Source organism: Hemiscyllium ocellatum, chromosome 9, assembly GCF_020745735.1.
Source record: "Hemiscyllium ocellatum isolate sHemOce1 chromosome 9, sHemOce1.pat.X.cur, whole genome shotgun sequence".
In the NCBI taxonomy this organism is placed as follows: domain Eukaryota; kingdom Metazoa; phylum Chordata; class Chondrichthyes; order Orectolobiformes; family Hemiscylliidae; genus Hemiscyllium; species Hemiscyllium ocellatum.
Genome location: NC_083409.1, coordinates 72,733,016 through 72,748,584, shown reverse-complemented (window position 1 = coordinate 72,748,584; position 15,569 = coordinate 72,733,016). Strand labels below are relative to the sequence as shown.

Genomic DNA, 15,569 nt, shown 5'->3' with positions numbered 1-15,569 from the left:
ATTTAATTTTAGCTAGCTCTTGTTTAAGTAAACTGCAACAGAAATTCAAGTTTATTTACAGAAATATTTATATTGTGTTTTGTCCTGTTGAAAGGGGACAACTGCAGCTTTTCTAGACAAGAAAGTTAATGTTTTTTGGCTCTGCTGCTTTCAACAGGTAGCTAATAAACAATATATTGATCCCTAGATTTACCACAGAGTAGCAAAATAAATACTAACCTGCTCAGAATCACAAATTACCTAATCTGTTAGCAATATCCCTATTTGACAATCAAAATTTAACAAGTGTTGTTGAATCTTCACAACTTAACATTATAAATACCAGAAATTTAAAAATGCAAAATGGTGAAAATGCACAGGTCAGACTGCACCTCTGTAGTGAGAAACAGGTTAAAAGTTTCTCATTGAAGAGCTTTCATTGTCATCCCGTTTCCCCTGTTAGTTGAAGCGGAACACTCAGACACCATACTGTTTACCTTCATCTTTATTCCAGGCCCTGAAGGGAGAGAGAATGATTGCCCACGTGTACAAAGACATGAGTTCTCGGTCTTCTCTCTCGAACAGCAGTTTCTTAATGAATTATATAGTCACTTCACAGGGAGGAACATCCAGATAGGGCAACATATATATTGACTGGGTGACTGTTACAATCAGCAAGTGTCAATAGTAGAAATTAAGTCATCTGCTGTTAGGTAATGAATATTCTTAACTTTAACTGGCTTCACATAATGAATACTTTTCACCTTGGTAAACTGACCAAACATACTGAATGCTTCCAATATTGTTAAATGGCTCGACATAATGAATACTTTTCCACCTTGTTAACCCATGACCCTTGCCTCCAGCATCCCATTGTTAACTGCAAGTTCTTATCTGATCTGAGTCATGCTCAGCTGTTTCACAAAACTCAGAACAGAACTCTTTCCCGACCTATTCATACCCAAGAGACATGTTCTCATCACCACAATCACCAGACTCTACCTAACACCATTAACGATTCCAATGAGCTTCTGATCAGATATATATTCTCCATGAATGTCAGCTCACCCAAAACTCTGCTCATACCTTATACCAACTGCATTCGCTCCAACATTGGTCTTGCTGATTCATCACTCTTATCCTCAATGATGTGTATTGATTACCAGTCTTGTCCTTCTTCACACTCTTCTCCATCACACAATGCCTCAACTATTTATGCACCTTGCCCATGTTAACCTTCTCTACCATAACAACCCATCCCTTTCCAAACCCTTCATTCCTCAGACTCCCGTGTAGCTTTGTTTTCTTTGCCTTCCTGTGGATGCACTTAGTTATAACACATATGAGCACCATAATCCGTTGACAACATTTGCCAACAGAATCACAGCAGATACTCTTCTCACTTTCCATCGTAGTTGAGAATTCCTTAAATTCCCACTAAACTACTAGTTTCAATTTAGTTTAATCGAATATGAAAGAAGAAAAGGCACCTGAGCATAAAGGTGGTATTTTTAATATTTTACGTTACAACTTTTTGCCACTGGCTTTGTTCCAATGTGCCTGAAGCATCAGTGTTAAATTAGGAGTCTTGAATGGAATTTTACTTTAAGTGTTTAATTCTGTGAATATATTTCCAACACGCTAACTTAGCGCACTCATTCAGGGAGTATGACAAAGCCTAGTCAAGCATTCAAGAAACGTAATAGGATAGTACAGATGATTTCCTTTTAAGCCACCACACTCCCTGTACTCTCATTCTTCAAAGGCTCCAGAGGGACCATGAGTAACTGACACAGCAACGAGTCTAACAAGTATTCATAAAATATTCAAATGAAAGACCAGCTGGTGCCGAAACAAAGTTTTATTTGGTTCAGAATAATATGCTTGCTTATTTTACTTTATGCCTCAAGAAAAGGCTGCTCAAAACGTTTGATAGCCTTCAAAGCAAGGGAACTGTTATACAGTCATAGAGATGTACAGCATGGAAACAGACCCTTAGGTCCAACCCGTCCAGGCCAACCAGATATCCCAACCCAATCTACTCACACCTGCCAGCACCCGGCCCATATCCCTCCAAACCCTTTCTATTCATATTTAAGAGGCATTTGGATGGGTATATTGCAATTGTATCAGCTTACACCACATCCTCTGGCAGCTCATTCCATACAATAACCACCCTCTGTGTGAAAAAGTTGCCCCTTAGGTCTCTTTTATATCTTTCCCCTCTCACCCTAAACCTATGCCCTCTAGTTCTGGACTCCCCGACCCCAGGGAAAAGACTTTGTCTATGTATCCTATCCATGCCCCTCATAATTTTGTAAACCTCTATAAGGTCACCCCTCAGCCTCCGACCCTGCAGGGAAAACAGCCCCAGCCTGTTTAGCCTCTCCCTATACTCAAATCCTCCAACCCTGGCAACATTCTTGTAAATCTTTTCTGAAATCTTTCAATGTTTCACAACATCTTTCCGGTAAGAAGGAGACCAGAATTGCATGCAATATTCCAACAGTAGCCTAACCGATGTCCTGTACAGCTGCAACATGACCTCCCAGCTCTTGTACTCAATATTCTGACCAATAAAGAAAAGCATACCATACGCCTTCTTCACTATCCTATCTACCTGCGACTCCACTTTCAAGGAGCTATGAACCTGCACTCCAAGGTCTCTTTGTTCAGCAACACTCCCTGGGACCTTACCATTAAGTCCTGCTAAGAGTTGCTTTCCCAAAATGCAGCACCTTGCATTTATCTGAATTAAACTCCATCTGCCACTTCTCAGCCCATTGGCCCATCTGGTCCAGATCCTGTTGTAATCGGAGGTAACCCTCTTCGCGGTCCACTACACCTCCAATTTTGGTGTCATCTGCAAACTTACTAACTGTACATCTAATGCTCGCATTCAAAATCATTTACATAAATGACAAAAGGTAGAGGAACCAGCACCGATCCTTGTGGCACTCCACTGGTCAAAGGCCTCCATTCTGAAAAACAACCCTCCACCACCACCCTCTGTCTTCTACCATTGAGCCAGTTCTGTATCCAAATGGCTAGTTCTCCCTGTATTCCATGAGATCTTACCTTGCTAATCAGTCTCCCATGGGGAACCTTGTTGAACGCCTTACTGAAGTCCATATAGGTCACATCTACTGCACTGCCCTCATCAATCTTCTTTGTTACTTCTTCAAAAACACAATCAAGTTTGTGAGACATGATTTCCCACACACAAAGCCATGTTGACCATCCCTAATCAGTCCTTGCCTTTCCAAATACATGTACATCCTGTCCCTCAGGACTCCCTCCAACAACGTGCTCACCACCGACGTCAGGCTCACTGGTTTATAGTTCCCTGGATTGTCCTTACCACCTTTCTGAAATAATGGCAGCAAGTTAGCCAACCTCCAGTCTTCCGGCACCTCACCTGTGACTATTGATGATACAAATATCTCAGCAAGAGACCCAGCAATCACTTCTATAGCTTCCCACAGAGTTCTCGGGTACACCTGATCAGGTCCTGGGGATATATCCACCTTTAACCATTTCAAGACATCCAGTACTTCCTACTCTGTAATCTGGACATTTTGCAAGATATCACCATTTATATCCCTACAGCCTATATCCTTTTCCTCAGTAAATACTGATGCAAAATATTCATTTGGTATGTCCCCCATTTTCTGTGGCTCCACACAAAGGCCACCTTGCTGATCTTGGAGGGGCCCTATTGTCTCCCTAGTTACCCTTTTGTCCCTAATATAATTTGCAAAAACCCTTTGGATTCTCCTTAATTCTATTTACCAAAGCTATCTCATGTCCCCTTTTTGCCTTCCTGATTTCCTTCTTAAAGTATACTCTTACTTCCTTTATACTCTTGTAAGAATTCACTTGATCTATCCTGTCTATACCCGATATATCCTTCCTTTTTTTAAACCAAACCCTCAATTTCTTTAGTCATCCAGCATTCCCTCTACCTACCAGCCTTCCCTTTCACCCTGACAGGAATATACTTTCTCTGGATTCTTGTTAGCTCAATTCTGAAGGCTTCCCATTTTCCAGCCGTCCCTTTACCTGTGAACATCTGCCTCCAAATCAGCTTTCGGAAACAAATAGAATTATGGTCACTGGCCCCAAAGTGCTCCCTCACTGACACCTCAGTCACCTGCCCTGCCTTATTTCCCAAGAGTAGGTCAAGTTTTGCACCTTCTCTAGTAGGTACATCCACATAATGAATCAGAAAATTGTCTTGTACACACTTAACACTATAGCAGTCCCAGTTGATGTTTGGAAAGTTAAAATCCCCTACCATAACTACCCTCTTATTATTACAGATAGCTGAGATCTCCTTACAAGTTTGTTTCTCAATTTCCCTATGACTATTCGGGGGTCTATAATACAATCCCAATAAGGTGACCATCCCTTTCTTGTTTCTCAGTTCCACCCAAATAACTTCCCTGGATGTATTTCTGGGACTATCCTCCCTCAGCACAGCTGTAATGCTATCCCTTATCAAAAATGCCACTTGCCTTCCTCTCTTGCCTCCCTTTCTATCTTTCCTGTAGCATTTGTATCCTGGAGCGTTAAGCTGCCAGTCCTGCCCATCCCTGAGCTATGTTTCCATAATTGCTATGATATCCCAGTCCCATGTTCCTAACCATGCCCTGAGTTCATCTGCCTTCCCTGTTAGGCCCCTTGCATTGAAATAAATGCAGTTTAATTTATTAGTCCTACCTTGTCCCTGCCTGCCCTAACAGTTTGACTCACTTCTGTTCTGAACTGTACCAGTCTCAGATTGATCTCTTTCCTCACTATCTCCCTATAGCTAGAAAACGCAATATGGTAGGATGAACCATGCCAAATGCTGCAAATGGTGAGGTCAGATAGTGCACCACAATCAGAGCATACTTTCCAACGTTTCCTTACTTCATCAGTTTGCCTTTCCAAGATATTGGTTTGAGCTCTTATCCAACAGTCATGGCTATGTTTTAAAAATAATACTGCATGAACCCTATAAATTGCTTTATTCCAAGGAATTGCATACATTACTTGATTGTCAGAGAAAATATGCAGCATTGAGCATATTTATACCCAAGTCATTTTGTAGTTTCACAACTGTTTTATTATCGTCTCATTAGAATGCTTTGACAAAAAAGTGAAAAAAAATTTAAATAATGAGGGAAGGAAAGGATCACATAATACACAAGTATACACAGAGGTTAAAAGTAAGGTTAGAAATAAACCAAAATTTGAATGGAAGTTAAAACAGGATGGAAAACTGAAGAAGCAACATAGAAGTAAATAAAAAAGTACATCACACCAACTAAATACACTATATATTTTGACGTAAGAGTGTATTTTCACTCATTGCATTCAGAGATGTACAGAAAAGTTTCAGTTTCATATTTCTTTTGAAACAGACAAAAATGATCAAATCATTCGGTTCATTAGGTATATCTAAGGCAGTCAATCATAATCTGATTTAGCATCACAAACCCACCACAAACCCTTCCTCACCAGCCATGTAATTTAATGACTGGCCAAAAAAACTTAGTAATCCTAGCTCAATTCAGGGAAATATAAATCTAATAAATTCCTTGCATGGCCAAACAAAAATGAAGTTCCACCAGTCTGCAATGACAAGGCACATTGTCCAATATTTGATGAATTTTTTTGATATCAACCATTGCAAAAATATATTCAATCATATCAGATTCTTCTTCATCCTTACGAAAGGTCACTGAACTGAAAATATACTTATTTCCTCACTCCACAAATGCTGCCTGACCTACTATTTCTAGCGATTCTAACACCTTTGAATTTTTGCACTCACAATACAAAATGTCCTACATCCAATCTAGTTCCATGCTTATGCAAATCGTTGACAACAAATCTTGGCCTCTCCGGGGACCACCCTCCCTTAAACGAAAAGAAAAAAAACTGTGGATGCTGGAAATCAGACACAAAATCACAAGTTACTAGAAAAACTCAAAAGGTCTGTGGAGAGAAAGCAGAAATGAACATTTTGGGACCAATGACTCTTCTTCAGAACCCATTCTCTTGGTTCCATTGAGCGAAACTAATTTAAAGTCACACCTCTTCATGAATTTTCAACATTTCTCCATCTTCACTTTTTTTTAAGATAAAAGTCAAAATATATTGCATATTTAAAGGACTTTTAAATTCAGTATCAATCTCCTAGAATTATGATCAAACCTTTTCCAGGGGCATTACCATAAAACTCAAACAGTCAATGTTGGTCTGGACCAAGGTTTTCTATTAAAAGGTAACTGGGATATGCTTTATACTGTTCTGAATTTTACTTTTAAAGTTTGCTTAAATTTGTGCCAGTAGGAATACTGGAAAGAAAAACTGGGAAATGATGATGAACAGAAAACGTCTGGCTAATGATTAATTTGTGAAAATAGAACCTGAAGATGGATTTCATTCAGAATTGTACACTTTACTTAAAATTTTGGACCAGCCTATTTGGACAAATGAATTCCTCAGAGCAGAAGTCAAACAAGACTGTGTCAAGAAAGTAGTCAAAAGGTGGCAAGGAATTCTGAAGGGTTTGACTAAACTCAAAAGAAAACCCCTTTTGTGCAGTTAAACTTAACAATACCAATTTCTAACTCTATAGCAAATCATAATTTTGCTCCCCACCCTCCCCCACATCCAGTTGCCAATTATACAACTTTCCAAACACTTACAGACACATTTTCAACTATCAACAAAAATCTTTAAAAATTGTTTTATTTAAATTCTGCTTAAATAGAAGCATTTGCAGACCACAGAATCTAAAGTGTTGAGGCAACCCCTGTTCCTGGATGCTAAAATGCATGGTTTATCCTATACTCAGTGTAGAAATCAACCTCCCATCATTCAGTTGAAAAATGCACCTTTAGGGAAACTCAGTTTAGGAGTCAACCTCCATTATTAGGCTTATAAATATACATTCAGGTTTATTCTCCCCTTACTAGTCAGCACTTGAAATCAAGCAGGCAATGCAGATAATATTGCCAAGATCAGGCACAGATGTTAAAGACCCACCCACACGAAGCAAACCACACACAGCATCTAATGAACAGGTTTTTTTTGATATTTAAAAATGTCAAGCACACATACCAACAGTTCACAGTTTACACTCAGATACGTGCATTAAAGAGAAAGGAAAAGGTGATAAACAATTCATACAAGATGCTGGTTAGACCACAACTGGAAGATTGACATTGGTACAATGTACCAAAGAGATTATAACCAGAATACCACTGGAGAAGGAGTACAATTCTACCAAACATTTGTTTTGACATAATTAGCATCATTCAAAAATATTTTACCATGACAGAATTATGAAAATTATGAATAATTAGAATTACTGCTGATAAACAAAAATACGGATCTAATTTTAGGGAACATTCAAAGCCCTCCAAGGGCGCTTGAAAAATCAAGGAACTGTAATAGGCGGCTTGTTAAAGCTTTAACTGGCATTGCCATAACATACCAAATGGTTTTTCAGTCAATGGGAAACCCTAAGATTCTCCACACTGTACTGAGGTTCGAGTCCCCTGGGTGGGTTTCAAGTCATCCGCACAGTTTGGGATTCGAGTTCTCGGTGTTTAAGTGGGAGTTAAAGTGAGAAAGGGGTTAAAGTACCCTCATAGCAAAATTTGAGACTCTGCAAGGTTTTGTTCTGGGGAAGAGAATGGCTTGGACTGTGGCACCATGTGGCCCGCTGTGAGGACTTTCTCTTTTTAGAAGTGTAATTTTAGTGAGAGGATGGAAAAAAAGTAAAATGAGAAGTGTAAATTATGGTTGTACTAATATTTGGGTTGAAAAAGGAAAGTTTCAATGTAAATTGTGCCATTCTGAGAGTATTTGATGTTTAAAAAATTTGGTTTGATAAAACATTGGTTCACAAAGTCCTTTTAAGTAACTATTTTGCCTTGTTTGAATCAGAATCTCAATTCAATGTGTTTTGTGGGCTACGTAATGGGGCAGATTTTGTTTTACACTGGAATTGTACAACATTATATCCTTTTCAAAATTATCGAACTTGTAACCTTAAAAAAAAATGGATTGAGTGCCTTGAGCACCTGATTTGCTTGAAATTCTACAATGCCAATTTTAAAAAAGCAGTTGGATCTGTGGTCATGCTTTAGCCAGATGAGAGCATTGTATTAAAATATCTTTGCTGCTGTGTTTTTAATGCAGTGCTCACGAAAAGAAGCATGCATTTTAAGTTTGTTGTTTTGTTAAGATTTTAAGAGAATATTCGAACTTAAGGTGGAGCGGTTTCAGTTCTGTTATTTATTGTTAAGACTTGATTGGCCCCCTTCATATTACAAATTCAAAGAATGTTGATCTCTACCAAAGTTGCCACTGTAATTCTGGCTGTTTTATTTGGAAAGTTTCATTTGGAGAACATATTTTAAAATATTCTGCATTTGTTTCCCACGAATATTTGAGATTTAAATCTGAACTAAAGCTGCCTCTTCAATTGCTAAAGCACAGGAAACCTCTCCCTGTTGTAGATTTTAGAAATACTTTTCCTGATAGCTTTCGCATTAGCTAAGTGTCAATTTGTTAAAGGAAAATAATTTTTGAAAAGCCTGTATGATGTCCCCTGAGGGTTTGATTTTAGGACCATTGATTGTTGTTTATAATTGATTGAATTGTTCAGGCAGTACAATTTAGAAGTTTATGGCTTGTATAAAACTTGATAATATCATAAATAGCAAACAAAGTAATAGACTTCAAGAAATCAAAGAATGTTGAAATAGGCAGACACAATTTAGTGTAGTGAAATGTTTGACTGTCTACATACTGATAACCACCGTGACAAAGAAGGAATGAGAGAGGAAATGCAGAGACACTTTCAGCAGCTAACACCTTCTCTAGAGTTTCTCCATTTACAGGTAAAGCATGCTTTCGGACCACTGCCCACCCCTTCACAACCTGATTCAATGGATTTAATCAGCTCCCCAGTCATGAGCACAAAAAGTGAAGAAGCTAACAATAGTGAAGAGGAGGTCTGTACGCTTTTTGTCAGTGGCCTTCCTACAGACATTAAACTACGGGAGATTTACCTTCTCTTTTGATCATTTAAGAGATATGAAGGTGATCAAACGAACATCACAACAGCCAGTTGGCTTTGTTACACTTAACAGCAGAATGGGAGCAGAAGCCACATTCACCTCACCTGCAGCTGCAGCTGCTGTACTGCATACTCAAATGTGCTGGTATCCTCCAGCTAAAGCATCTTTGCAAAGATGGAAGTCTCGTCAGTTTTGTTAAGTATTTAACTGCCCTTATCTAAGAATTCAGATTTCTCCATGGAGTGATGCAGAAGCACAGACTGAATTTTCTTTCCCACTTGGACTTTACTGAAGGACATTGGAGAACTGGCTCATTTCCACTCAACTTGGAGGCGTTGGGAGTGGTCACTAAGACTATGGATTTAAGAACTTTATTGCTAAATTTATTTCCACATGGGAGGATTCTACAAATTCTATTTACTGTAACGGACTTGTGATTTTTGTTGTTATAAATCATTATATGCTGTGTTTACATAACTTGCTTAAATACAGGCTGTCAAAGTTATATGAAAGCTGGTAGTACCATCTAGGTGGTTGTCATGAAATGATAAAGGGAATGACAACATGTATAGGGTATGAGCAGGTAGGGAAAGTTTTCAGTTTTGTGAAACAAAAAAGTTCAACTAAACATGACTCAGACCAGATAAGAACTTGCAATAAACAATGGAGGTTCTGAAGGCAAGGGTAGTGGATTAACAAGGTGGAAATGCATTCATTATGTAAAGCAATTTAACAAGAAGCATTTAGTATGTAAAATCAGTTAACAAGGTGAAAAGTATCGAGAGTATGGCGCTGGAAAAGCACAGGTCAGGCAGGATCAGAGCAGCAGAACAATCAATGCTTCAGGTAAAAGCCCTTCATCAGGCTTTTGCCCGAAACGTCGGTTTTCCTACTCCTTAGATGCTGCCTGACCTGCTGTGCTTTTCTAGCACCATACTCACGAGACTAATCTCCTGCATCTCCAGTCTTCACTTTCACCAAGGTGAAAAGTATTCATAATGTGAAGCCAGTTATTCAATGCACAACAGCAAATGGCTTAATCTTTACTATTGACACTCGCTGATTGTAACAGTCACCCCATCAATATGTATGTGCCTTATCTGGATGCTCCTCCCTGCAAATGACTATGTAATTCATTAAGAAATTGCTGTTCTCTCTCCCTCCAGGGCTTGGAAGAAAGATGAAGGAGCTAAAACTATTCTGTGTCTCTAATCGTTTTGCTTCGTCTGAGGTGGAAATGGGACAACGTTAAAAAGGTCAGCAAGACCATCTAAGTGTGGAACCATGGGAGTTGGGTGAGATATTAACAAGTATTTTGAATCTGTGTTTGTTGTGGAGAAGGATATGGAAGCTGGAGAATGTGAGGAAATAAATAGAGCTATCTTCAAAAGTGCCAACATTACAGAGGTAGTGGTGCTGGACGTCTTAATAGACGTAAAGGTGAATGAATCCCCAGATCTTGAACAGATGTATCCTAGAACTCTGTTGAAATCTGGGAAGTGATTGCTGGGCCCCTTTGAGATATTTTTATCAATAGCCATGGATGAGGTGCCAGAAGACTGGAGGCTGGCTAACATGGTGCCAAGATTTAAGGAAGGTGGTAAGGAAAAGCCAGGGAACTATAGGCCAGTGAGCCTGACATCAGTGGTGGACAAGTTGTTGGAGGAGATTCTGAGGGATGGAGATTTACATGAATTTAGAAAGGCAAGGAATGAATAGGGCTAGTCAATGTGACTTTGCACATGGGAAATCATTTCTCACTAACTAGATTGCTTTTTTTGTAGAAATGATGAAGATGATTGATGAAGGCAGAGTGGTGGACGTTGTCTCCATGAACATCTGTCGGTGTTCAACAAGATTCCATATGGTAGACTGGTTGAGGTGGTAATATCACAAGGAATATAGGAAAAACTAGCCAATTGGATACAAAATTGGATAGAAGGTAGGAGACATAAGATGGTGGTGGAGGGTTGCTTTTCACATTGAAGGCTACAGGTGTGCTGCAGGGACTAGTGCACAGTCCACTGCTTTTTGTCATTTATACAAATAATTTGGATGTTAAATGTAAGAGGCATGGTTAGTAAATTTGCAAATGATTCCAAAACTGGTGATGCAATGCACAGTGCAGAAAGTCATCTCAGAGTACAACAGGAACATGATCAGATGGGCTAATGGCCCAAGGATTGGCAGGTGGGAGTTTAATCTAGGTAAATGAGCTGCTACATTTTGTTGGGATGAATCAGGGCAGGAATCATACACTTAATGGTAAGGTCCAGCTGAGTGCTTTGAACAAATAGACCTTACAGTGCAGATTCATAGCTCCTTGAAAGTGGAGTCGCAGGTAGATAGGATAGTAAAGAAGGCATTTGGTATGTTCAGCTTTATTGGTCAGAGCATTGAGCACAGGAGTTGGGAGGTCATGCTGCAGCTGTACAGGACATTGGTTTGGCCACTGTTGGAATACTGCATTCAATTCTGGTCTCGCTACTACAAGAAGGATGTTGTGAAACATTGAAAGGGTTCAGAAAAGATTTACAAGTATTTTGCCAGAGTTCCAGCAAGAGGATGAATAGGCTGGGGCTATTTTCCCTGTAGCATTCGAGGCTGACAGATGACATCATAGAGGTTTATAAAATCATGAGGGATCTTTTCAGTAGGGTAGGGGAACCAAAACTAGAGGGCATAGGTTTAAGGTGAGAGGGGGAAAAAATTTAAAAGGGACCTAGGGAGCAACATTTCCATCCAAAGGGTAGTGCATGTATGGAATAAACTGCCAGGGAAGCTGGAAGAGACTAGACAATTACATCATTTGAAAGGCATCTGGATGGGTATATGAATAGGAAGGGTTTACAGGGATATGGGCCAAATGTGACTAGATTAATTTAGGATATCTGGTCAACATGGACGAGTTGGAACGAAGGCTCTGTTTCCACGCTGTACATCTCTATGACTGCTGTTTTCTACATTGTTGTCATACTGCTTTCTCCACTGCATCTTTTCCACAACACCCGTGTGAATACATTTCTACCGGTTGCAATAGTCATTATAGCTTATCTCATGCCAACACCGTTTACAGTCCGATCTTCAATGCCCTCCTAGGCACATCACACACATTACAGTCAATCTTCATTGATATATCATTTATGGCAGCTACTCAATTACAGAACACTGATGTACAACTGCTCCTCTCGCTCAAAATTCATGTCAGGGATCAGAAAAGTGAAATAAATATAACCTCAAGTTTTTCCACACATTCCAGACTCTCCAACTAAGTTGCAATAAATCCATTTTGACCTTTGGGGTGGCATGGTGGCTCAGTGGTTAGCACTGTTGCCTCACAGCGCCAGGGACACGGATTAGATTCCCACCTCAGGCGATTGACCGTGTGCAGTTTGCACATTCTCCTCGTGTGTGCGTGGGTTTTCTCCCACAATCCAAAGATGCGCAGGTCAGGTGAACTGGCCATGCTAAATTGCCCATCGTATTCAGGATAAATGTAGAGGAATGGGTCTGGTTCTTCAGAGTGTCGGTATGGACTTGTTGGGCCAAAAGGGCTTGTTTCCATACTGTAGGTAATCTAATCTTTCATTTTTGATCATGAGCTATCTTAATTGGGTCATTATTGTTCACAGACTAGGGTGGAAAAGCTAAGTTTGAATGCTTGGGCGTGATTTCAAAATGTTGATTCAGTAAATGTTCTTCTTCCAATATCAGAATTTTTCTGAGGGATATGTTTGGTCTGCCAGGATTCAATAATTATTATTTGATGACTAACTCAATTTTGAATAAAGATTTGGAAAAGCGTGTATACTTTATGCAAGATCAAATAATTATTACATCTCTATGACTATGACTATATCTAAGTCTATTTTAATGCAAATGCATGTTTTCTTGCAGAAATATTTTTAAGCAAGCAAAGTTTTTTTTTCATTCAATTAACATCTACTGGCCATTCTTAATTTCCCAAAGGGGTGTCAAGAATTAACCATATTGCTGTGGGTCCAGGGTCAATGTAGGCTAGACCAGGTAAGGATGACAGTTCCCTAAATGATATCAGTGAACCAGATGTATTTTTTTACAACAATTGACAATGGATTAGTGTTCATCATCAGTCTCTTAATTCCAAATTTTTACTCAATTCAAATCCCATCTACCATGGCAGGATTCAAACCTGAGTGCCCAGAACATTACCTGAGTCTTTGGATTAACAGTCCCGCAACAATATAACTAAGTTGTTACCCAGTATGTGAAATATAGTTTGAGATACTGTAATTATTACTATACAAGGGATAAGAATGTCCATCTCCAAGATAATACACATGAGCATTACAGCATTCACCATCTACTTCAGAGACCTGTGCTCAGTTAATCAGAGTCACCATCACAGATGCAAGTTGGGTTGACTTTGGCAACTACTCGGTATTTACTCTTACATTCACACTGTTCGAATTTCAAGACACCCAACCGGTGTTCATTTATATCTCTGCACGTAAGTATATTATTTGTCACTACTAACATTTGACACAACTCCCTTGAAAAACCAACCTTACAAAATTTGGGAACATTCTCCAATGTAAGCATTTTTCTGACTCAGTAGATGTCACGTTCAGGGTATACCCATTTCTTTAAGAGGATACAAGTGTGGACTTGGATAACCAACAGTACTTTCAGAGACTGTCACCCATTAGATGCTGTCCCATTATTCTCATTTATTCACCTAAAATGGCATTTGCTGCATCATATTACTGTGAAATCTTCAAATTTTATACATCCTATAATTTTCAAAATCTTAGACATTTCTTACAGATCACTGGTACAAAAATGATGAATATTGTCCACAACACAGAATTGCACAACAGTGAAGATTAACAAAAAAAAATTCAGGAAAGATTTGTGCTCGCCTTCAACCAGATCAACAGCATAAAAGTTGAGAAACAAAGTGACCCTGCCATTTCTAATAAACAGTTGAGGCATACAATAGTAATTTTAAATAAGGCATATGATAATATGACAGTGATTCTTGACGCTGATAATGTTTTAATGTTTTCAGTGAACAAAAGCAGTATACTGGTCTGCAGCATCTTCCTTTGTTTAACCTTTCAGAACATGGGGATGTGGCAGCATTTGTTGTGCCTATTTTCCTCAATCTGATTCACAATGGATAATTTCTAAGTTATTGCGAAAATAAATACTGGTGAATTAACAACAGACTATGTGTTACACACAAAAGAATTCTCGATCTTGTTTTTGTTTTGGAAGACAGTGTCCAGAGCCTCGATCAAGTTGCCATACGTTTCTAAACAAAGAAACGAGGTTTGGCAAACGTTGTAAGATAGACACTGCGTCTGAGAGACACATACGCCGTTTACCGTTACCAAATATCATTTGTGCAATTGAGTCTCAGCAGTTGAAATGAATCAGAGACCCAACTGCCCGTTCGACTCTATGATTTACCGAATAATATATACCACAATATATTGTGCACTCAAAGGAGAAGCCTTCCACTATCTGACAAAGCCACTACCTGATCCTGAACCGCCGTTATCACCGCACCAACCAATCTAACCTAATACCTGACCCTTCAACCTAATGTCCCGCCTTCTGCCATACACTGATTGGACAACACTATTCGATTGTCAAGCCTATGTTACTGAATCCTATGTCTCATTGGTCAATCTCGCTGTCACACATTCTCCAGAGCGTCCCACGAGGGGCGGGGCCTTTCCTAGTCGCTATCAAGTTTGTGTGTCACCCTGGGAGGGGGGAGGGGAGAAGACTTAAAACCCAGCCCGACTGAACAGACAATAGCTCGTCGCTTCGACTCGTCGAGGACGTTATGGTAGTTTAAGTTCCACTCACCGTGTAGTAAGAGAGTAAACCGGCGTTGTAGTCCAACACAAACCAGCGGTACTGCCATCCTTTCATGACGTTGGTCCACTTACTGAGCGGCCCTTCCATGATGGACGCCATTTTCAGGGAATGAAAACAAACCCAGCTCTACGTCAGCGCTGGTTGCTCATTGGAAAAAGAGCTGTGCTGGGGGGGCGGAGACTTGAATTTCTCATGGCACGGCTTTTTTTAAAAATCCGATAAAGTTTACACCTTTATCAGTTGTACGGTATAGCCACACACAGTAATAGTGACTTTTTTTTAAAAAATTGATGCAGCTCACATCAAAGATTAACTCCATCCCTTGCATTTTAAGCCCTTGTTGACAAGCCCCACAAAACTTTGGGGGAGAGGGCGCAACTGTTTCAGCGAAATTTCAACTCATCCGTTTATACAGAGGTGAAAATCGGAACTTATTACGTCGTTCGGGTCGATTATTCAGAACTGAGGTGGTTGATGTGTGTAAAAAAAACAGGTTCTGCCAATCCTGCTGAGTGTTTCCACTATTTTCGAGTTTTGTTTCAGGGTTTTCAACATCGCAGGCTTTTTTCAACAAAACTTCCGTCTCCCTTGGGAGGGTTGGACTGGCTGGCTTATCAACATCAGTCCTTTAGT

The 15,569-nt window shown here is 39.5% G+C and overlaps 1 protein-coding gene across 2 annotated transcripts in view; it reads right to left on the bottom strand.

The window, feature by feature from the left end:
• Positions 1-15,059, bottom strand: part of osbpl9 (oxysterol binding protein-like 9) — a 227,033-nt gene extending 211,974 nt beyond the window's left edge. For both annotated transcript variants that reach the window (XM_060830452.1, XM_060830453.1), the window contains exon 1: positions 14,925-15,059. In XM_060830452.1, the coding sequence (XP_060686435.1) occupies positions 14,925-15,035 (111 nt within the window). In that variant the 5' untranslated portion in view covers positions 15,036-15,059. The remainder of the gene's footprint in view (positions 1-14,924) is intronic.
• Between the last annotated feature and the right edge of the window lie 510 nt (positions 15,060-15,569).